General features: G+C 33.5%; 1 protein-coding gene across 1 annotated transcript; it reads left to right on the top strand.

The window, feature by feature from the left end:
* Nucleotides 1–78: 78 nt before the first annotated feature.
* On the top strand, nt 79–19,884 carry LOC133172985 (early estrogen-induced gene 1 protein-like). The gene is made up of 8 exons (XM_061307852.1): nt 79–615; nt 10,832–10,952; nt 11,405–11,595; nt 12,345–12,490; nt 12,900–13,077; nt 15,492–15,549; nt 16,511–16,634; nt 17,069–19,884. The coding sequence occupies exons 1-8, from the start codon at nt 446–448 to the stop codon at nt 17,119–17,121; spliced, it is 1,041 nt and encodes a 346-aa protein (XP_061163836.1). The 5' UTR covers nt 79–445; the 3' UTR covers nt 17,122–19,884.
* The last annotated feature ends 855 nt before the right edge of the window (nt 19,885–20,739 follow it).

Genomic DNA, 20,739 nt, shown 5'->3' on the forward strand with positions numbered 1-20,739 from the left:
AGTTGCCCTCAACATCCTCCGACTTTGTTTACACCGGAAACCGGAAGTTGAAAATGAAGCAGAAGTGCGCAGGTGCATGAGGAGTTGCTGGCAAGTGCTTGCACAGCACAGGAGTAACAGTTGATCAAACAAGTTATATGGGATGGTGACCTAAATCGGAATCAGTATTTTAACATATAGAGTGTATAGGATGTAATCTGTGTGTTTTGGATATGCTTTTGCACTGCTCTGTCTGAAATATCCATTAATTGTATATTAACATTCAAATCCACATCAGCTCGCAAGTCATCTTTCCTGTGAAAATTCCAATGATGGATTTATCGATCAGTTTACCTATCAATTGAAATTTTTCATAGTAGTGTAGGAGTTTTTCTTTATGGAATTTAATAATGTAACTTTTCAGAAATTAATCTGAAGTTGGGAATTCCCACAATATCAGTATGACATGACTCTCATTTCAAAAATGATGTCTTTATTCATTATGAAGAAAAAGAGGTTCAAGTTTAATGTTAACTTTAGACTTGAAGAGTTGTCTTCAGTTCCATTCATTAGTGGATTGCTCTTTGCCAAAATTCGGCTCTTGGAGGGAGGAAACTTTTCAGAACAAAGCACAAGGTAAAATACAGGCTTAAAAAGATGCAATGTAGGGCTTCTGTGATATATTGGGAAAAATTTCTTCACAATATTGCTGCTACATTTCAATGCATGTCAAAATCTGTAGCTTTTGTATAAGCCCTACATTGTTAAATTGATTGTTGTATACAGTAATTGGTATCTACTCAGTATATTTTGATATGAGGCACAAAGAAAGTAAAATATGTTAGATCCATGTACAATATAACACAGTTACGAATATTCTCTTTAGAGAAGTGGACAGACATAGCCAATGTATAGGCTAAGCCTACATGTAAAATATGTGAATTGCCTGTCCACTTCTCAGAAGAGAATATTTAGTAGGTCAGTGGGTTGGAGTTAATTTTGAAGTTTTATTTACTTCAAACTTTATTTCAACCAAAATTAACCATATAATCAATTCAGTGTTATTGTCATCATTGACAGAGACTATCAGAGGTATAAAGTGAAGCTGTCACCAAGCAAGCCTCATGATAAATAGATTTTAAAATGTCTTTATATTACAAACTTTTTTTGATAATTTATTCAGATTAAAAAAATGAAATCAATTTAATTTAAATCAATTTCCACTGGAAATTAAGCAAATTTTGTTTTAAAAGAAATCAATCAGTATGGGGCAATATTGAAGTGGCTCAGTTAGATTCCCTAGGAAACAAACGTAGCCTTTTTATTTCACTTGTTGAGACTTGTTTAATTAATGTTCCTTTGTAGTCATTGTCTTTAATGCCATTAAAATTACTCCTTTGTATTTCATAATTTATTACAGTCTCACCCTTATAATCAACTGCTAAATCAATAGGAACATGCAGGATAGTGACTGTGTGAAGTATCTGTATTTCTCTCATCTACTGTTAAGGGAATTTTAATGTTTTAAACATGTTTGTCTATTTTATAATAGTTTTTATCAAGTAAACATTTCATATTTCACACAATTTGACTCCAGTATAGATTCTGATGACTCATGTGTATGTCCGAAGATTTGCAGGATTATTGAATAGATTTGGCTTGTATCCATTAAACTAAATTTGGCTTCAATACTACTTTCACTTAACTTGAAAAACCCAACATGAAAATAATTTCTTCATGTGCTTTTAAAATTTTGCTTTTCATTTGTTACAGATAATTTTTCTTTTTCACATGTATATAAAGCAGTGTTTGCTTATAATTTATAAATTGATGAAATAAATGTCCTAATGGTCATGATGGTTGGGTTTTAAATGAAATTGTTACTCCTTTTACATCTTTTGCAGATATAATTTACCATTTTCAAATTTCATTGAATTATGTGTACCTATGTAAAATGTGAAGATAACGAACAGTGAGCAATCTCATAAATCCAGTATACTAAACGAATCGTGAACACGGCATAAACACGGACCCCTGGAAACACCAGAGGCCAGATCAGGTGCCTAGGAAGAGTAAGCACCCCCTGTTGACCACCAGTCATGCCTTCTGTGAGCCCTAAGTATTAATCAGGTATTCAGAGTAAACCATAGTCAAATTTAGTATAAAAGCGATGACCTAACAAATGGTATCCATCATGTCAGACAAAATTCAACCCAATGGTAGGTGGTTTTTATAAACAAGGACATTATAGCAATCATAGAATTTGTGAAAAGCTGACTTTAAATGTGGCTGTTGAAGTCCTTGTAAGATCAATATTTTTGTCAGCAGCTTGCCTCAATTTATTAAGAATTGATCATACCATAGCATAGTAACATTTGGTGTGTAATACTTGCAATTGTTTTTTTTTAAATACATGTTTATTTAGACTATTTTATTTTAAGAAGTGATATTACAAACACCAAGATTAAATATGGTAACTTTACTATTGTTAAGGCTTAAAGTAGCCCTTGTGGAGCACTGGTTGAGTGTTTTGTTCCAGAGTTGCGGAGTAAGGATTTTATCCTTATGGTACCATTTGAATCCCTGTGTGGGCCATGTAGACCAGTCCCTCACATGACACCATATAGACCGAGGTCCCATGTCACAGTAAATGCTGGCACAAAAAAAAAGATCCCTCACTTCTGAGTTCTCAATGGCCATAAGTGCCAAGTACAGTTCTAAATTTGCAGCCTTCCATGGTCCACCAGCAGTGGTTGGTGTCCCAATATATGTGAACAATTCTTAAAGGGATATAGAGGAAACAAACAAATAAAATTATCATTTAATTATGTTTATTGGTTAATTTTGTAACTTATGTTATTCATGAACATGCAAATTTGCATGTTCAATTTGGAATTAAAGTCTTATCTTATTATGTCATACAAGATCTGTTCATGTAAAGCTTACAAAGAGATGATTATACACATTGATGGAGGAGATGGAGGAGTATCCTAGACAGTAGATTAGGTATTATGTGTGTAGCATCTTTATTTAAGTCCCTAATCACAGCTGGATTGCAAATGTTGTACATCTTGTCTTGATTGAGGATTTCAAGAAGAAATAAACTTTTAACCTAGAATAAATCAGCTTGAATGTATCTAGTTCTTAATGTGTCCATTTATATCCACACACAAAACAGAGTCCAATAATGCCCTGCTCTGCTGCAGTGTAATTATTATGCTAACAGGAGTTGCTGTTTTGGATGAAATATAATACATGTACCTTGCAAATCTAGAAACACAGGTGTCTTGTGGCCAAACATTTAATTAAAACAAAGTTTTGATTTCTATTTTGTAATAATTTTAGTTGAATATTAGACCCCTTTTTGTTAAGTGTGAAATGTTTAGTTACTACTTTTATCTGTGATAAACCATAAAGTTACCTATTTTTACCGTCTATTGAACTCCTACATAAACTTTGAAAAGTTTATGAACCATGAAATGTACAATGCATGTAGGTGTAGACCCCTGTTTAACTGGTTTTAAATCAAGAGATGCTTGTGATTCATTAACAGTTCCTCCCAAATATTCCTTGTGAATAGATTTGATAGCCAGCTAAAAGGACTTTGAAACATGAGCTCCTCAATGGGAAAAGAAACACTGTTGTCAAACTTGTACTTTGAATAAGAAGTGTTGGCTTATAAATGTAAGAAGCCCGTTGTTAATTGAATGTCAATTCTGCCAAAAGGAAGACCCTCTTATGGATAATAATCTTGAGAAGCTGCAATAACCAAACTTCAAATGAAGAAATTCTTTATTTTCCCTTGATATTAACTACAATCACTTATATTGTTCTAGTGTTTCATATATACAAGTATGGGGAGCAATGGATGTAAATATTTTGAATGTCTAATTATACCCCTGCAAACAAAGTTTTTTTTGGAGGAGGGGGGTATGTTAGAATTGGCATGACCTTCCATCTGCATGTCTGTAGACTAGAAAAGATTTTTTTCTGAACATGATTTAAGACTGCTTGGATTTGTCTAAAAATTCATGCACTCTTTATTCACCAAATGAAGATGTGCACCTGGTACATGGATTTAAATTTGATTGGACAATTTTTCTTCATTTTACTTTTTTTTTTTTTTTTTAAATTTATGGACTCTGTCATTTTGTTTTGGATTTTATAATTTTAACTTAAGTACTATACTATAAGGCTTAGAATCATCCAACTTTGTCAACTTATGCATCTTGGGTAGATGGTGTTTCACACATTTAAGTTAGGTCACTATAATCTTTAATCAAGATAAAATGGCAAATATGGTAAAACCCTGTCAGGCTCATAACTGGAAAAGTTTTTGGCTTTAAATTTTCAGTTGCATCTTTGGTAGAAGGTGTGTCTCACCCTACCTTAAGGTCACTGGTGACCTTGTATTAAAATTAATTGAAATGATATGCAAAAATATGTCAAAAGCTTTTTGGTGCTCATGTAGAGTTAGACCTAGAATAAAGAAACTTTGTCAGTGCATCTGTAGAGAATTGTGAACTGCAGCTTAAAACCATGTCATAAAACTTAAAAAGTGACCAAGTTTTAAAAAAAAAAACCTAAGTGGGAGGTAATCACCACAAATTTAGGGTAATCTTATTAAAAATTGTTGCATCAAGAGATGGGAATACACATTTTTTTTAGGTCATCTGAGTCACTAAGGTGACCTATTGGTATCTGGGTTTTTTTTTTCTGTTGTCATGCAGTTGTGTTTCATACCTAAATTTTCACATTTTCAACTTCATCTCAAGAGCTGCTGGACCAGTTTCAATCAAACTTGCCTCAGAGTATCCTTGGGTGAAGGGGATTCAAGTTTGTTTAAATGAAGGGGTGCCCCTTCCAAGGGGAGATAAATTAAAAAAAAGGCAAAAATAAGGTGGTGGCAATTAAAATTCTTCTTCTCAAGAACCACTGAGCCAAAAAAGTTTAAACTTCTTTGAAAACTTCCTGACATGTAGATTCAAATATGTTCAAATCATGCCCCCTGAGGGTTGGATGGGGCCACAGACGAGGATCAAAGTTTACATGGAAATATATAGGATGAAGTCTTTTAAAATCTTCTCAAGAACTGCAAGGCTTGATTGGTCATATTTATATGAAAGCATCCTCAGGTAGTGCAGATTCAGTTTGTTCAAATTATGACCCCCTGGGGTTAGGATGGGGCTACAATGGGCAATCAAATTTTTACATAGGAATACAAAGGAAAAATCTTTAAAAATCTTCTTCTCAAGAACAGCAAAGCCATGATTATTCATATGTGCATGGAAGCAACTTCAGGTAGTGTAGATTCAGAATCTTGACCCTGGAAGGAAGGGCTGGGCCACAATGGGTGATCAAAATTTTACATAGGAATATTAAGAAAAAATCTTTAAAAAATCTTTTTCTCAGAGCGATAAGTCATATTTATATGGAAGCATCTTCATGTAGTGTAGATTAAAGTTTATCAAATAATTAGCCCCAGAGGGAGGGGTACCACAATGGGCAATCAAAGTTTTACATAGGAATGTATAGGATTTTTTTTTAAATTTTATACTCAAGAAAAACTAAGCAATGATTAGTCATGTTAATATGGAAGCATCCTCAGGTAGTGTAGATTTAAATTTGTTCAATTCTTGACCCCCGGCGGTCAAAGTTTTACATAAGAATATAAAGGGGAAAAAAATTTGCTAATGGAGAACAGCAGGGCCATAATAACTCAGGTGAGCGATGTGCCCCATGATCCCCTTGTTTTTAGTACTGATAAGTACACATATACATTAGAGAGAAAGAATGTTATTTTAATCTTATCAGTAAATAATTATTAGTGGGACTGAGCTGATTGAAAGATGTGTTTACCTATGCCAATGAAGAGTACATGTTCAGTATTGATAGAGAGATAATGAGAGAGAGATAGTATGTGTATGGATAGATAATAAATTGTTAACCTTCTGTTGATAGAGGTAGCCCTCTGTGTGTACCTCTGTTTGATATTACAATTAGTCTTCGTTTGACCTTAGTATCAGCCAACTCATCCTGTTTACATACAAACAAACAAGACCAAGTAGTAGATGACTTAGTCACTTAGGATAATTAACGCAGGCATCTTTATTTTCTTGTTTGACACTGAGGTTACTCTCCGGATATTTAAATTGAATACAACTTATCATTGATAATATGAATAAGTTAATGAATGGTTTTCTTTTCCACAATGAATGGTTTTCTTTTCCACTTTATTCTCATCATATTACATAAAATATGTAAAATCACATGGATGCAATACTGTTGTGGGGCTTTGTCATGTTTATGTCAGAGTTACAATTCAGTATGCAGCATATTATCTTGTAATATGATGTCACATAATAACAATATTTGTTTAAAATGCTATGGAATGGAATGCATGTTTACACATGACAGGAAAAAGTCCTAGAAATTGGTTCAAACTCTGTACTTTACTCAAGTATGTGATACAAGTCAGTGATATGTAGGAATGGGAAAATGAATGTCATTTGATTCAGATAATGGTTATTTGTAGATTCTTACAGAACTGCTGTTTATTTGTCATACTCAGCTCCATCTATTGGTGGTTGTGGTTGTACTATGGATCAATAAATCTCGCCATCTATAATATTGATCTGTATCAATTAGCTATTATTTACATCACTGGGTATTGATGGAATAAGTAAATTACTGCACTTCATATTGGACTTCAGTTCCCTTAGTAATGCAGTAAAGTCTCCAATGATTTGTATATTTTTTAGAAGAAAAAAATCTGAGAATAAATAAAATGTAGGTTTCTGATGGTATAAAAAGGTATACTTTACATCAAAATTGTAAGATAAACCTTGGGAAAGTTCAGATTGAACAGTAAATGCTTGTCTGTGATGTGAGAATTTCCTCCAAACTTGTGGGAACACATCTGAAGTGCTAATGGCATGTCATTACTTAGATTCTCCTGTGCAGTCATTATTTATGGAGTCTTTGTCATGTTTTATGTTGATATTGTAGTTAGATGAGTTAGATAGGTGGGTGATTACTAAGGATTTTAGTCAGGATCTGTATCATGTAGAGAAAATGCTACATAATTGCTGTATACTGAAATGACCCTAGGACAGGATTAATGAAGGTCACTCCAAGGACAGTCACCCTGTGCAGGGTCTAAAAAAGAGTCATGTTACTTGATGACACACTCAGATAAAAATTTGATGCTTTCAATGGATTCATTTTACCATTAATTTCCTGCTATTTCATTTCTTTTCCTAAGTTGTATTGTTATCATTGTGTTATGGCTTTGGTGTTTTCTTATTTGAGGTGCTTATATATACACAAATCCCCAATAACTTTGTAGGATTGATAGACAATCAAACATTAAAGGTTTTACAGACAGTATTCTGAGTAAAACTGTGTGTGTATTTGGGGGGGGGGGGGGGGAGAGGTTAGTTATTACATGTACTAACTCTTTTAGAACTGATTTTGACTTACATAGAATCTGCCCTAAGGCCATTCCAAGTTTTTTCTCTGTTTAGCGTTCACCCATCTTTCAAAAACCTATCTACCTATTCGCAAAAAACACACAAACCAAAATTTTAAAAATAAAACACAGACTTTATAGTCATAAAAATAACGTCGCTCAAAGATTTGATTTCATTATTCTATTTTTCTCGCAGAAAAAACCTATTCTTCAGCAAAATCAAGGTATTCAATGCTTACAATATTCCTAATTTGACATATTGTAGACAAATATTTTGAGAAATTGACAGAATTCAGTGATTTTGACCAGAATATTCAATTTGAGGACTCATGACTTTGTTTTTTGTGATATGTGGTGTCAAAAACCAAGGCGCACGCGGACGCTAAACATAGAAAAAACTTGGAATGGCCTAATCTCTGACGTTGGCAACCATTTTCTTATGTTTTGCTGCAGACTGATGAATTGAGTGATAATTTTCCTTGTGAGTGTATGTATCACATTCTAGCATGATTGTCTGATAATGATTGTAACAGACTTTTGTAAAGAAAAAAAATATATACACCCTATATACATGTATGATCTGTAAATATTAGGTGTGTTATATGTTTTTGTAATACATAAAGCTACAAATTGATAAGTTCTCTCTTTCTAAGTCACTCTCATTCCAACGTATGATCTTCAAATTGCAAGATTTTTTGCAAGACACTGGTTTTGTTTCAGCTTCTTAGTGTGGAGGAAAACACAAATCCTACGGCATTAATATGGACACATTTAATTTAACAGATTGGGAATGGCAAAAAGATCTAAAAACTTTTTATGTCCTTTCCTGAAAGGCTGAATGGGACTTGAGGATATATAATCCAACCCTTGTTTTATTTTATTTTCTCATGACATTTGTATTAAGTATTATTATTTTGCAAAATAAAACATTGAGAGTCACTTAGAGCAATATAAATCATAGGTATAGAACATACTATATTTTGAATGAACTGATTGTAAATGAATAGAAACATATAATTTCCTAAAAATATATGACACCCACACAAAAAAGCCGTTGTTAGTGATCTCTTATATTAAATACCAAGACTGATTCTTGGAATAAAGGGCTGTTTTCTTAAACTTAATCTTTTATCAACACAAACTGTTAGATTTAAGATAGTTGTTAATATGTGCAGACAACTGTGTAAAAAGTCTTAAAAGAACTTGTGATAATATTGTTCGTATATAGCATTTCCCCTCACCAAGTATATAGCCAAATGTTTGTAACTATAGGGAAAGGGAGTTGCTTAGTCGGAGGTAAATTAGTTTGTTCAGCAAATTCCATCTTCAAAGTTTTCTCCTACAGTCATACAACGACTTAATTGTGAGTGAATTGCACTGCAAATGAGTAAAAAAAAAATAGGGGAGAAACTCAATTCTTATTTTCTCACCTTGTATCTAAATACAGGTTTCTTACCTATCAGAAAAAACAAACAAAATTTATCTTTGAGAAACAAATATAAGTCTTGTGCTAGACAGATTTTGTGTTAAAGTGATCAGCTTTTTTTCTGCTATCGACTCGGTTTTTGGCAGAGGCTAAAATAAATGTTCTGTGAAAACTCAAGGCCATTTGTAAGGATTAGGATTAGAATTAACAGTTCAGGAAGAGTTCTATAAAGCCCCAGTAAAGTTAGACTTGATTGTTTACTATATCATACTAGTATAGTCCCAACAGAGCAGTGCTATTGATTAGGATACAGCCTAGCACTCTCTCAATTCCCACCTCCCTATTCTGTTGCAGTATGTCATGGTTAATTTTCTATAATTGGATTGGAAAGTTGATTACATGGCTGAGTGCAACACTGAACCTTAACCAAAACTGTTTGTAGAAATTCACTACATTCCAAATTCATTTGGGGGTGGGGGGTGGAGTGGGGGCAGTTCTCCTCTCTAATTTCTGTATTGTTGTTTGTTATACTGTACCAACAATTAAATGCCCTTTTATAATAAAAAATAGGGTATATTTTATATTTTCTAATGTTATTTAGAGGGAGCTTTGCTTAAAGTTCTGGAGTACTCCTTTGGTATAAGGACAGCCATGATGATAGTTTGATGTTACTGGAACTATTCTCACCTTGTATATATGATGTATATTCCCTAACCATGCAGAAAAAAAACTAGAAAATATCTGACTCATCTTATATGTACAATACAGTACCATTAAAGTAACTTATTTAATCATTTCAGTATCTTATGTGGTATTGTTTGTACCAGAATTCATTTACATGTATCATTATCCTAGGTTTACCGGCAGATCTACCATTTTATATTGTTCATTCCATTACCTCAGAGAAGTTTATATTGTCTTAAGTAAGATCTTACATAAGTGTTCAATATTTGACACAGAAAAGAAAAAAAAATTTCTACAGATAAAGTTTTAATTAATTAACTCTACCAGCTTTTCTGTATATTTATTTGTGTATAACTTTATTTCTTCATTATTTTTTTTTACCATAAACATTTACTGCCTTTGGGTAATGATCTACACTCTGTTGTAGATCAAGTGAAGTTTCTTTCATCACCTCTGCCTGTTACATAATACAGATGAGATTAGAAAGTTTTAGGTCATGATTAAGGGTTTGCTTCAGGGTGGTCATGATTCTGTTTATAGCATCAAATAATTCATCAACATGGCAGTACAGTCTTCTGAGTTTCATTATAATGTGTTACTCTGCACTGACAGTCTCTTATGAACTTGGTTATCAGTGTCAAAATAAGCCAGTATGAATCTGCAATGTATCTACTGTTAAATCTGTCTAAGACTAAAAGTACTCACAAAATGTCAGTTATGCACTATTGAATGAGGAATATATAATTATTCAAGAAGTATACTTTGTAACAGGATCTATGATATCCCTGTAATTATATAAACTGTACTTGATAATACATGTATGCGGAATGTGCCATAATCTGACCAGATACAATTACACTCTACTCAGAATCCTGCCTCAGGTTCTGGTGCAGCGGTTATCAGGTTTCCTAAGGTTGTAAAGTACTCTTCTCTGTACCAGTTATAGGGTGGTAGATCAGTGCAGACCTGGGGTCTTCACCAGTTCTGTCTTTATTCTTCCTCCCGCTAATGATCAGCTGCATATGTTTCTTCAGTGCTAACTTCCTAAGACTTTTTAGATATAATAGGTTTTTCAAGTCTAGCTCTATGAATTGATAGGATAGAAGCATTTTCATTCATCTTTGACTCTAAGTTGATGAGGCAATCTAAGATACATGGTTATCATCAATAGGAAAAGGAGTTCAGTTATTAATAGGAAATCTGTCAATGCCAGCCACCATTAAAGGTGTACTTCTACACATACTGACCTAGATGTTTTTATTACTTTGTAGGGAAGAAATAAAGAACCACAGTGTATCGTGGAGGACTTCGTACAATTTCCAATGTAAAGTAACAGCCAATGCCAGCACAGGCTTTCTGGACCCCTGTGTGTGCAGAGTCTCTGTGCGTATGGTATGTAATTGACAGAATTCAGACTACAACTGAATTTACAACAGCAATGTCTGTCCTTGTCAGTAAATCTTGACAAGAGACTAGCACCCAGCTGAAATCAGATACAGAGAAATTATTACAAGTGTTGGGGAGGCGTATTTACTAGCTCTCAGAACAGCTGTGCTTGTAAAATAAATAGAATCTACATGTATAAGATTTAACATCTGAAAACTTTTTAGTACTTATTGATTAGATACAATAATTTACAGTGTAATACACACGAAGATTTCAAAGTTACTACTTAATCACATTTCTCTGAAAGAATTATGAATTGTTTTAAGTTAATACACATGTAATTGTTTTTTTCATAGTTTATAGTCTCAAATGAATCATGATTTTGTGTTGTTGAAAGCAGTTTTTAGATTATCTTTACCCATGTATAAATTAGTAATTATACACATTATTCATTACAGGATCAGAAAGGAGGGAAGGCATATCAGAAGCTGGGCTTTGTGGACATTAATCTGTCCGAGTTTGCTGGATCTGGACACCAGACCAGGAAATTCCTGTTGGAAGGTTATGACTCCAAGCATCGGCAAGACAACTCCACCATTGAACTCACCTTGGAGATGACCTTGATCTCTGGTGACCCAGTTTTTAAAGTGTAAGCACACTACTTTAGAATGAGTCATGTATTTATATTAGATATTCATATTTTGTGGATTAATTTCTTAAATTTTTTTGTTAAACACTCCCTCAAAATGAAAACCGTACATTATTTACCTGGTCCTCCTATTTAACCAACAATGTCATTACACTGTATGTTATAAATTGTTTTTCAATAGAAGCTATACTAGGGTCTATGGAATCATTTCACACTTTTAAGAGCATTCCTGTGTTTCTTACATTAGACTTGCATACTTGTACATATTATGTAATATGGAGACTAAATATTATTTTAGGGCTGGATAACATAGGTTTAGATACTAGAGAATCTAAGTATCAAATGTTAAAGGGATTTCAAAGAACAAATGAATTCCTTCAATATTTGTTTAAACTACAAAACTTTCCTTACATCGATGTGTCATTTATTTTTTTTCTCTTAGATTAAATCAATTTCCTTAGGACTATCTGCTCAGCTTTGTACTCTTAAAGTGATTTATCAATCACTCTGTAGTTTACTTAAGGAAAGTAATTTAACTAAAATAAAATAAAATGAATCAATATTGAAGGAGAACCTATTTTGGGACTTAAACTTCCCATGAAGTGTCTCTGTTTTGAACTTTTTCTAAGATAACCTGTCAATGGTCACACATTGACTCAAAATACAAAGGTAGACATTTGAAAATAAAGATTAATGAAGATGGGGAAGACAGCATTGATGGAATAGTTTTTTGTTTTTTTTTAATTCAGCCCACGTCACACCACTAAGTGGTATGATGATATAGACCAGCCAGCCGTTCGTATAGAGGAATGTAGTGAGGGCAGTCTAGCCTCTAACAGTGCCAGTAGTGGGTGTGGTAGTCTACCTCGCAAGGACCGTCCAAATATCATAACAGGTATGGTATTCTACCATGCTAGGACTGTCCAAACATCATATCAGGTATGGTATTCAACCTCGTAAGAACCGTCCAAATATCATAACAGGTATGGTAGTCTACCTCGCAAGGACCGTCCAAACATCATATCAGGTATGGTATTCAACCTCGTAAGAACCGTCCAAATATCATAACAGGTACAGAAGCATTAACTCAAACTTACAAATATTGTTCTGGTAGTAATCGGTTATATTGCATCAGATAATCATTAATCAAGTAGTTCTTGTATTGAAACCAAAAGCTTGATGAGTATAGTATGAGTATGAAGATAGACTTGTATTATTATAAAGAAGCTTACTTAAATGAAACCAAAGGTTTTTTTTTAATTTGACAAATATTCCATAACTGATTGTACATTTTATCCCCTCAGATTCTCCTGAAGTAGATATGCACCCCCAGAATCCCGACAGTGAAGGATTGAAGAATCATCAGAGAAATGACAGCTATACCAGTCAGCACTCACGAGGATCTACAGGGTATGCCTCCCTTGGCCATAGTCGGCAGTCTAGTGTAGGGAGCGAGAAGAATCCTTACGCTACTCACACAAGGTAAACAAACAGCAGCTACACCACAGCAACACCACAGTCATTGATTTACCAGTCTTACAGCTACACCACAGTTATTGATTTACCTGTCCTATAGCTACACCACAGTCATTGATTTACCAGTCCTATAGCTACACCACAGTCATTGATTTACCTGTCCTATAGCTACACCACAGTCATTGATTTACCTGTCCTATAGCTACACCACAGTCATTGATTTACCAGTCCTATAGCTACACCTCAGTCATTGATTTACCTGTCCTATAGCTACACCACAGTCATTGATTTACCTGTCCTATAGCTACACCACAGTCATTGATTTACCTGTCCTATAGCTACAACACAGTCATTGATTTACCAGTCCTATAGCTACACCACAGTCATTGATTTACCAGTCCAATAGCTACACCACAGTCATTGATTTACCTGTCCTATAGCTACACCACAGTCAGTGATTTACCAGTCCTATAGCTACACCACAGTCAGTGATTTACCAGTCCTATAGCTACACCACAGTCATTGATTTTCCAGTCCTATAGTACACCACAGTCATTGATTTACCAGTCCTACAGCTACACCACAGTCATTGATTCACCAGTCCTACAGCTACACCACAGTCAGTGATTTACCAGTCCTATAGCTACACCACAGTCAGTGATTTACCAGTCCTATAGCTACACCACAGTCATTGATTTACCTGTCCTATAGCTACACCACAGTCAGTGATTTACCAGTCCTATAGCTACACAACAGTCAGTGATTTACCAGTCCTACAGCTACACCACAGTCATTGATTTACCAGTCCTATAGCTACACCACAGTCACTGATTTACCTGTCCTATAGCTACACCACAGTCATTGATTTACCTGTCCTATAGCTACACCACAGTCAGTGATTTTCCAGTCCTATAGCTACACCACAGTCATTGATTTTCCAGTCCTATAGTACACCACAGTCATTGATTTACCAGTCCTACAGCTACACCACAGTCAGTGATTCACCAGTCCTACAGCTACACCACAGTCAGTGATTTACCAGTCCTATAGCTACACCACAGTCATTGATTTACCAGTCCTACAGCTACACCACAGTCAGTGATTTACCAATCCTATAGCTACACCACAGTCAGTGATTTACCAGTCCTACAGCTACACCACAGTCATTGATTTACCTGTCCTATAGCTACACCACAGTCATTGATTTACCTGTCCTATAGCTACACCACAGTCATTGATTTACCAGTCCTATAGCTACACCACAGTCATTGATTTACCAGTCCTATAGCTACACCTCAGTCATTGATTTACCAGTCCTATAGCTACAGCTCAGTCATTGATTTACCAGTCCTATAGCTACACCACAGTCAGTGATTTACCAGTCCTATAGCTACACCACAGTCAGTGATTTACCTGTCCTATAGCTACACCACAGTCATTGATTTACCAGTCCTATACAGATACCTAGTCCTGTGTTCTGAAGGGTTAAAGAAACATATGGACAGCATTAAATTTACACTGCAAATAGATTCGAAAAACTTTATTTTGGTCTTGGTTTTGCAGTTGAATACATAATGTTTCTCCATGTAAATTTTTTTCAATTTTCCCAATAAACATAATTTTCTTAAAAAACAAAAAAGTGGGGATGAAATATGTATTAGAAATTCACTGGTCTTTCATAAGTTTTCAGAAATTCTTCAGAGTATTTTTGAACTGATACATTTTATGCATAGTACAAAGATGAATTTATTTATACTTTTATTGAAATAAATTTTAGCTGAGAATGAAGTGAAAGAATGTATAATATTCAATATACTTTACAATTTATAGAATATATATAGTTTAATATTTCTGGAAATTTAAAAGCTGTGAGGTATCAAGGATTAAATTTCTGCCTTAGAATTACACAACTGATTTTCTTGTCAATTCAGCAAACTTTTAAAATCATGAATGACAAGATAATTTAAATTCTCTGTGACATATTCAACCTGTATGGTTATTAAATCAGCTTAAATTTAATCTTTAGAAAAGAATTTTGAATATGTTATCAGTGTTAAATGTAAGATTGATAAAGGTTATGATTTATTTGAAAAATGAACCTTTCTGTGAATTCATTTTTTATGTTACAACAGGGATCAATTTTATAATAATGCTAACACAATACAGCTATATATAAAAAGTAGGATATGGCTACAAACTATGTATTCTCTCGATTTAAATGTGCTTTAGAGAGCCGTAATTTGTGTAAACTAAAATGGTTTTCATTGTCCAATATCATGATAACAAGGAAAGGAAAAAGCAATTAAATCTGATATATTGATTTGTTTTTATTGATCTTGGTAAAGTATAAATGTCAGGATATGTTTCTTTAAGTAGCTGTATTACTGATGAAGCTTGACGTTTTTGTTTTTTTTTTGTAGGAGCTCTAGCGCCGGCTCAGCTTTAATCAATGATCTCACAAAAGGTGACAGGAGAAAGGTACGTCGTACAGCTGACAGTCTCTAGTTACCCTACAGCTGACAGTCTCTAGTTACCCTACAGCTGACAGTCTCTAGTTACCCTACAGCTGACAGTCTCTAGTTACCCGACAAAATCTCATTACAAAGGATAACAGCTCTCATATTCAATATAGCTGTCATCCTTTTAATAAAAATGTTATTGAACACATGGGATGTTAATCCCTTTTTTAGAAACACTTACAATTAAGAATTTTCATGAAGATTGTTTATGTAAAAAAAGATAGATTACAGGCAATTTTTGCACATTTGATGACTAAGTTTCTCCAAATAACAAGATAGATTCCATATTTATTTATTCAGATTCATTTAAGGTCAGGTGACATGTTCCTCAATAATATATAATTTTTTCCACAAATTGAAGTATTGCTACTTTAACAAGTTTCCTCACAAAAAATTAAGATACCTTACCAGGCATTTGTGTAAGATTCCAGAAGATGCTATTTGCTATATAATCCTATTGAAAATCACTAGCATTGCCAATAATGCAATTTTTTGTTGTCTTTATCTCCTTAGACATTTTGAAAACAGTTTAAAAATCACATGACAATGATAACTGCGATGAATTCTTAGCATATTATGAAGGGAAACAAAACAGATATTCGAGCAACATGTTGTCAGACCTTAACCCATAAAAAAAATATTCTAGTACTTTAAGATTCTTGTCTCTAACTTTAAACTCTTTTTGAGGTACAGTTCAGTACACTTCAGTATAAATTACTCAGTAAAAAAATTAAATATTCACTTTTTAAATTGAAGAAATTGAGAATAAAGTGCTAATGTACTACTATTCTTGTAAAGTTTGTGTTTTATATACATGTATGAGCACATCAAATATGTACAATAGTGTTGTAATTGGAGCTTGCTGTGTGAATTCAAGAAGAAGCCAAAGGGAGGTAATATTGTGATTCCTAACTTTACAGAAACTGGAAGAGTTGGAGAAGGGTAAACGGGTGGATCAAACACGGGTGAATGCTGGAGAGGTGGTGGATGACTTGTTTAAAGAGTTCATGAGTTCAACAGAACTCAGCACCAAAAACCAGCAGAGTAAGAGTTCTCAACAAAGATCACAATTTATTAATTGAACCTCATTATCTTGAACTTTAAGGGGATATTGAAAAGCTGCAAGATATCCAAGCTTTCTAGAGATCATAATTGATGATAAAATGAGCACTGCTGACACACCTCCACATATCTGTATATGTTTATGCATAGTGTAGTATTTGACGTTCCCTCTGTTTTCAGCGTAAACACGTTTCTTGTATTTCACATGTTCTTTCTATTCAACATATCAGTGTTCAAGATACTAAAGTTCAAATACATATTTTTAAATTTAGAAATGAATTTTATTTCACAAAGCATTTTATTTATTTTGTTGATAAAGAGGATGTAGATTAAATCAATATAGATGGTGGTTATTATTATTTAAAAAAAAAAAAAGAGTAGGTATAGTTAGTATTTTGATATGTTTCCTTTTCTAGGCACAGGTCTACAGCTTCAGTTTGACAAAGAAGGAAATCCCTTTGTACGGTGACACAATATTTAATTAACCATGGCAGCATTCCTTGGGATGGTTCCTTGTTGATCATGGAGAACAAACCAGACTACAAGTCACACACAAAGACGGCTAACACAGTCCCAGAAATGTTTTGTGATATATTTATTCAGATTGCTGAAGACATTGAGGTATATCAGCATCTCTTTATGTTACTTAAGGATTTTAACTTGAGATGGAAGGAGGCAGAAGTGAGAGAAATGTGAAAAAGAAAACCATTTCCGAGCCACTAATAGGTTTTCAAATGAAACTAAATCACATTTTACAAAAAAGTAATAATCTATGTCATCTACTGTATTTATTGTAAGTGCTCTAGAGAACATATACATGTAAATTACATTAACTTTTTTTTAATCATTTACTGTTTTTATTAATCTCCAGACAAATTATTCATTCATAGGAAAAAATGGTGCTTACATTCACTTAAACAGTTTCACTTTCCATCTAATCTCACAGCTCTAATGAATGAAATGGATAAGTACCTGTACTGTGTTTAAGAAAACTTTATGATTCTGTGTATGATTTACATGTACATCGTCATTTAAAAGCTATTAGTAAAGGGTTTTTGTCTTTTTACAGAAGTTATAACTATGTTTGCAGTGTTGTAGATTTTGTAGTCTTAGTCGAGCTCCCTTTCTTCTGTTGTGTAGGTCATTAAGTAAACAGTTATTTAAGAGGTGCCTTAAAACCTTTTATTTTGAAAAAATGCATGACTGTCACAGGGACCAAATCATGGATTACCAAATTTTTATTGAATCAGTCGAGTTTTTTTTTTAATTTGAATGATAATTATGTATAATTTGGTAGAGAATTGATTACCTGGGTTATATTTTTGCCTGAGAGACATGGCAAAGTTTGTCTGTTGATATAAACAGAGAATCATGGAGTATCATGTATGTCAGTGCTGATCTTAAAAAAAAAAATATCCAACATTTTGTGTCTTCATTTTATGTGTTCACACATGCTCAGAAAAGTCTCATTGATGCCAAAGTAAATGCTACGTATGATTATTTTGTTTTATATTCGTATTGTAAAAGTTTTATTTTTTTAATCATTAAGTGAAAGATTTTAACAGACATTTGAGATGTGCTAAAGTATTATTACATGTATTATAAAACAGTCTTGTTTAATAACTTGTACTATGAATTAGATCCCATCCCTTAGAACAGATTAAAGAAGAAATGTGCACAGTGAAATCCATATGAATTCTCCATCAGATCTGAAGGTGCTACAAGACAATTCAAATCTAGACCACGATATTGTACCTTGATTTATAATGTCATAGAAATGAACTGCTGATTCCAAATTGGCCTAATTCCATCCATGCTTTTTTCTTCCCTTTGAGAAATAAGTGTAAATCTTTAGTATGCTGCTTAAAATTAACTTGCACATTTTTTTTTCTCCTTCAAACACATCATCACTTGATTCTTAATGATGTATGGTAAATTACATAAGAATGGAGGCAGTAATTCACCTTTGAGTGTATCTGTACAAGCAGTTTGTTTTCTTTTATTCTGATCATGGAAATGCCAGTACATGTATTTTAATTTTCATTTTTGGTTTAATATTAATTTAAAAGCTAGGTTTATAATAGATATCATCTTAATCTTTAAAAACTTGATTTAATTCTTGTAGAGTATTTTTTTATGTTAAGAATCTGAATGTTTACGGTATATCAGTGCAAGGTGTTTGATAACTACCTGAATTGTGAATTTTACTGTATTCTGGGAAGATAGTAAGAAAGCTACTGCTGGCTATACAGTTCTGGCATTGTTAGCTATACTTTTGTAATTTTTTGTCATGTTTTTGTGAATATACTCTCCTCTCTAGGTGTTGTACTACTTACAATTTACATGTAGTCACTCAGCTTTCATATCATAGCACCTTACACAAGTGTCACTCTTTTTACCATCGGAATAGTTCCTACTAAATATGTGTATTTGAATATATATCAGTATTTATAAATAAATGTTTGAAGAGATGGTGAACAAGGAAATCTGTACACATGTCCCATGTATAAAAGTACTTTTTCATGTAGAATAAATTGTTCTGTAATTCTTCATAGATCAACAAGTATTGTTAACTCCCTTTTTCTTGTGTTATTAACATTTAATTTGACAGTGTTGCAAACATGGTTTCAAAATACAATTGAAGTGCCTTTCGGAACCTTTTTCCCCAGCAGATATTGGTAGCTACACATACAAGTAAATCAGTAATACATTGTAGCTCGTTCTTTTGCCTATTTTGTAACATGAGATCATGACATACATGTATTTACTAAAGATTTTTACATGGAATCAATGATTGTTTTAAAAAGTGCATTCTAATGAAGAGAAACTTAAAGTCTTCCCCAACATGGAAACTGAAAATTGTCAAACAGAATCTAGTCCCCTGTACATGCTTTTTGTAATGTAAAAAGCAAAATTTCAATTTTGATAATATTTTTTAATGTGTCTTTTTTCTTTCTTTTTTTTTTTTTTTTTGCTTTCCATTAGATAATGCAGGTTTGTTTATTTTACATAAAAACACAAACAATGAAACTAACTAAGCTGTCATTTTAATTATACATATCAGGAGCACAATAAATGGCAGACTGGTTGTCAATTTTATCCCTCTTGACCTTGACCCTTGTGGTTATATGCCAGTAAGGGCATCTTCCCAAGATATTTTCCAAGTTACTTCTCATGCATAGTGCTGTTTTGTTTGTAGATGTCTAAAATAAAGATTTTGATCAATATCAAATGCATTTGTTGGATTTGGTTTTTACACTAAGCAGTAATTGCAATACGAAGGTTTAACATGCTTATGTCCATGTCCAGGGGTGTCCATAAAAACTATAAAGGAAAGTTGCTGCACATCCCTTTTTTATAGACACACTGTGTAGTGTAACGGGAAAGGAGAAAATTTATGGGTTGATTAGGAATTGAACCTTGGATCCTTACATTATTAGTCTGGTGATCTTACCCTGAATCATCCATGGACCGTATTGCCCAAGCCACTACACATATCTCTTTTTAAATTGTCCACACCCTTAAGGCACACAACCCAGATTCTTTACCCCTGGCAGCACTTTCATCTACAAGTCCAGGGATGGTCAAAAGCACAAAATAAAGGCAAATGATGAAATATGTGGAGATAACAAACTGTATTTGAGCTCAAAAGTCCATTAAACATTACAAAATAGAAGCAGAGCAAACACGGACCTCTAAGACATCAGAGGTGGGATGAGCATCCCCTGCCAACCGGTTACACCCGCCGTGTGCTCCTTGTCATGATCGGAAATAACGGATAAAATTTATGGCTGAACCAGGAATTCAAAACAGTATCCCTACATGTTAGATGCTTTACCCACTGTGCTATCCAGGTTGATATCCACGGTTCATGTAGCCCAAACCACAACAGGATAAGAAATGCAAATAAATAACATTATAATTCTTAAGTTCTTAACTTAAATTTCAGCTGGTTTAATGGTCACAAACATATTTCATCTGCTTCACATATGCATTGCCAGCAGAACTCATTCTGCATATGATAAAAAAAACATTAAAACCACATAAAATTTTACCACAGTGCAGGAAAAAGGAAATTTTCATCTTT

Source organism: Saccostrea echinata, unplaced genomic scaffold, assembly GCF_033153115.1.
Source record: "Saccostrea echinata isolate AGI-Se365-2 ecotype Australia unplaced genomic scaffold, CSIRO_AGI_Sech_v1 ptg000056l, whole genome shotgun sequence".
NCBI classification, from domain to species: domain Eukaryota; kingdom Metazoa; phylum Mollusca; class Bivalvia; order Ostreida; family Ostreidae; genus Saccostrea; species Saccostrea echinata.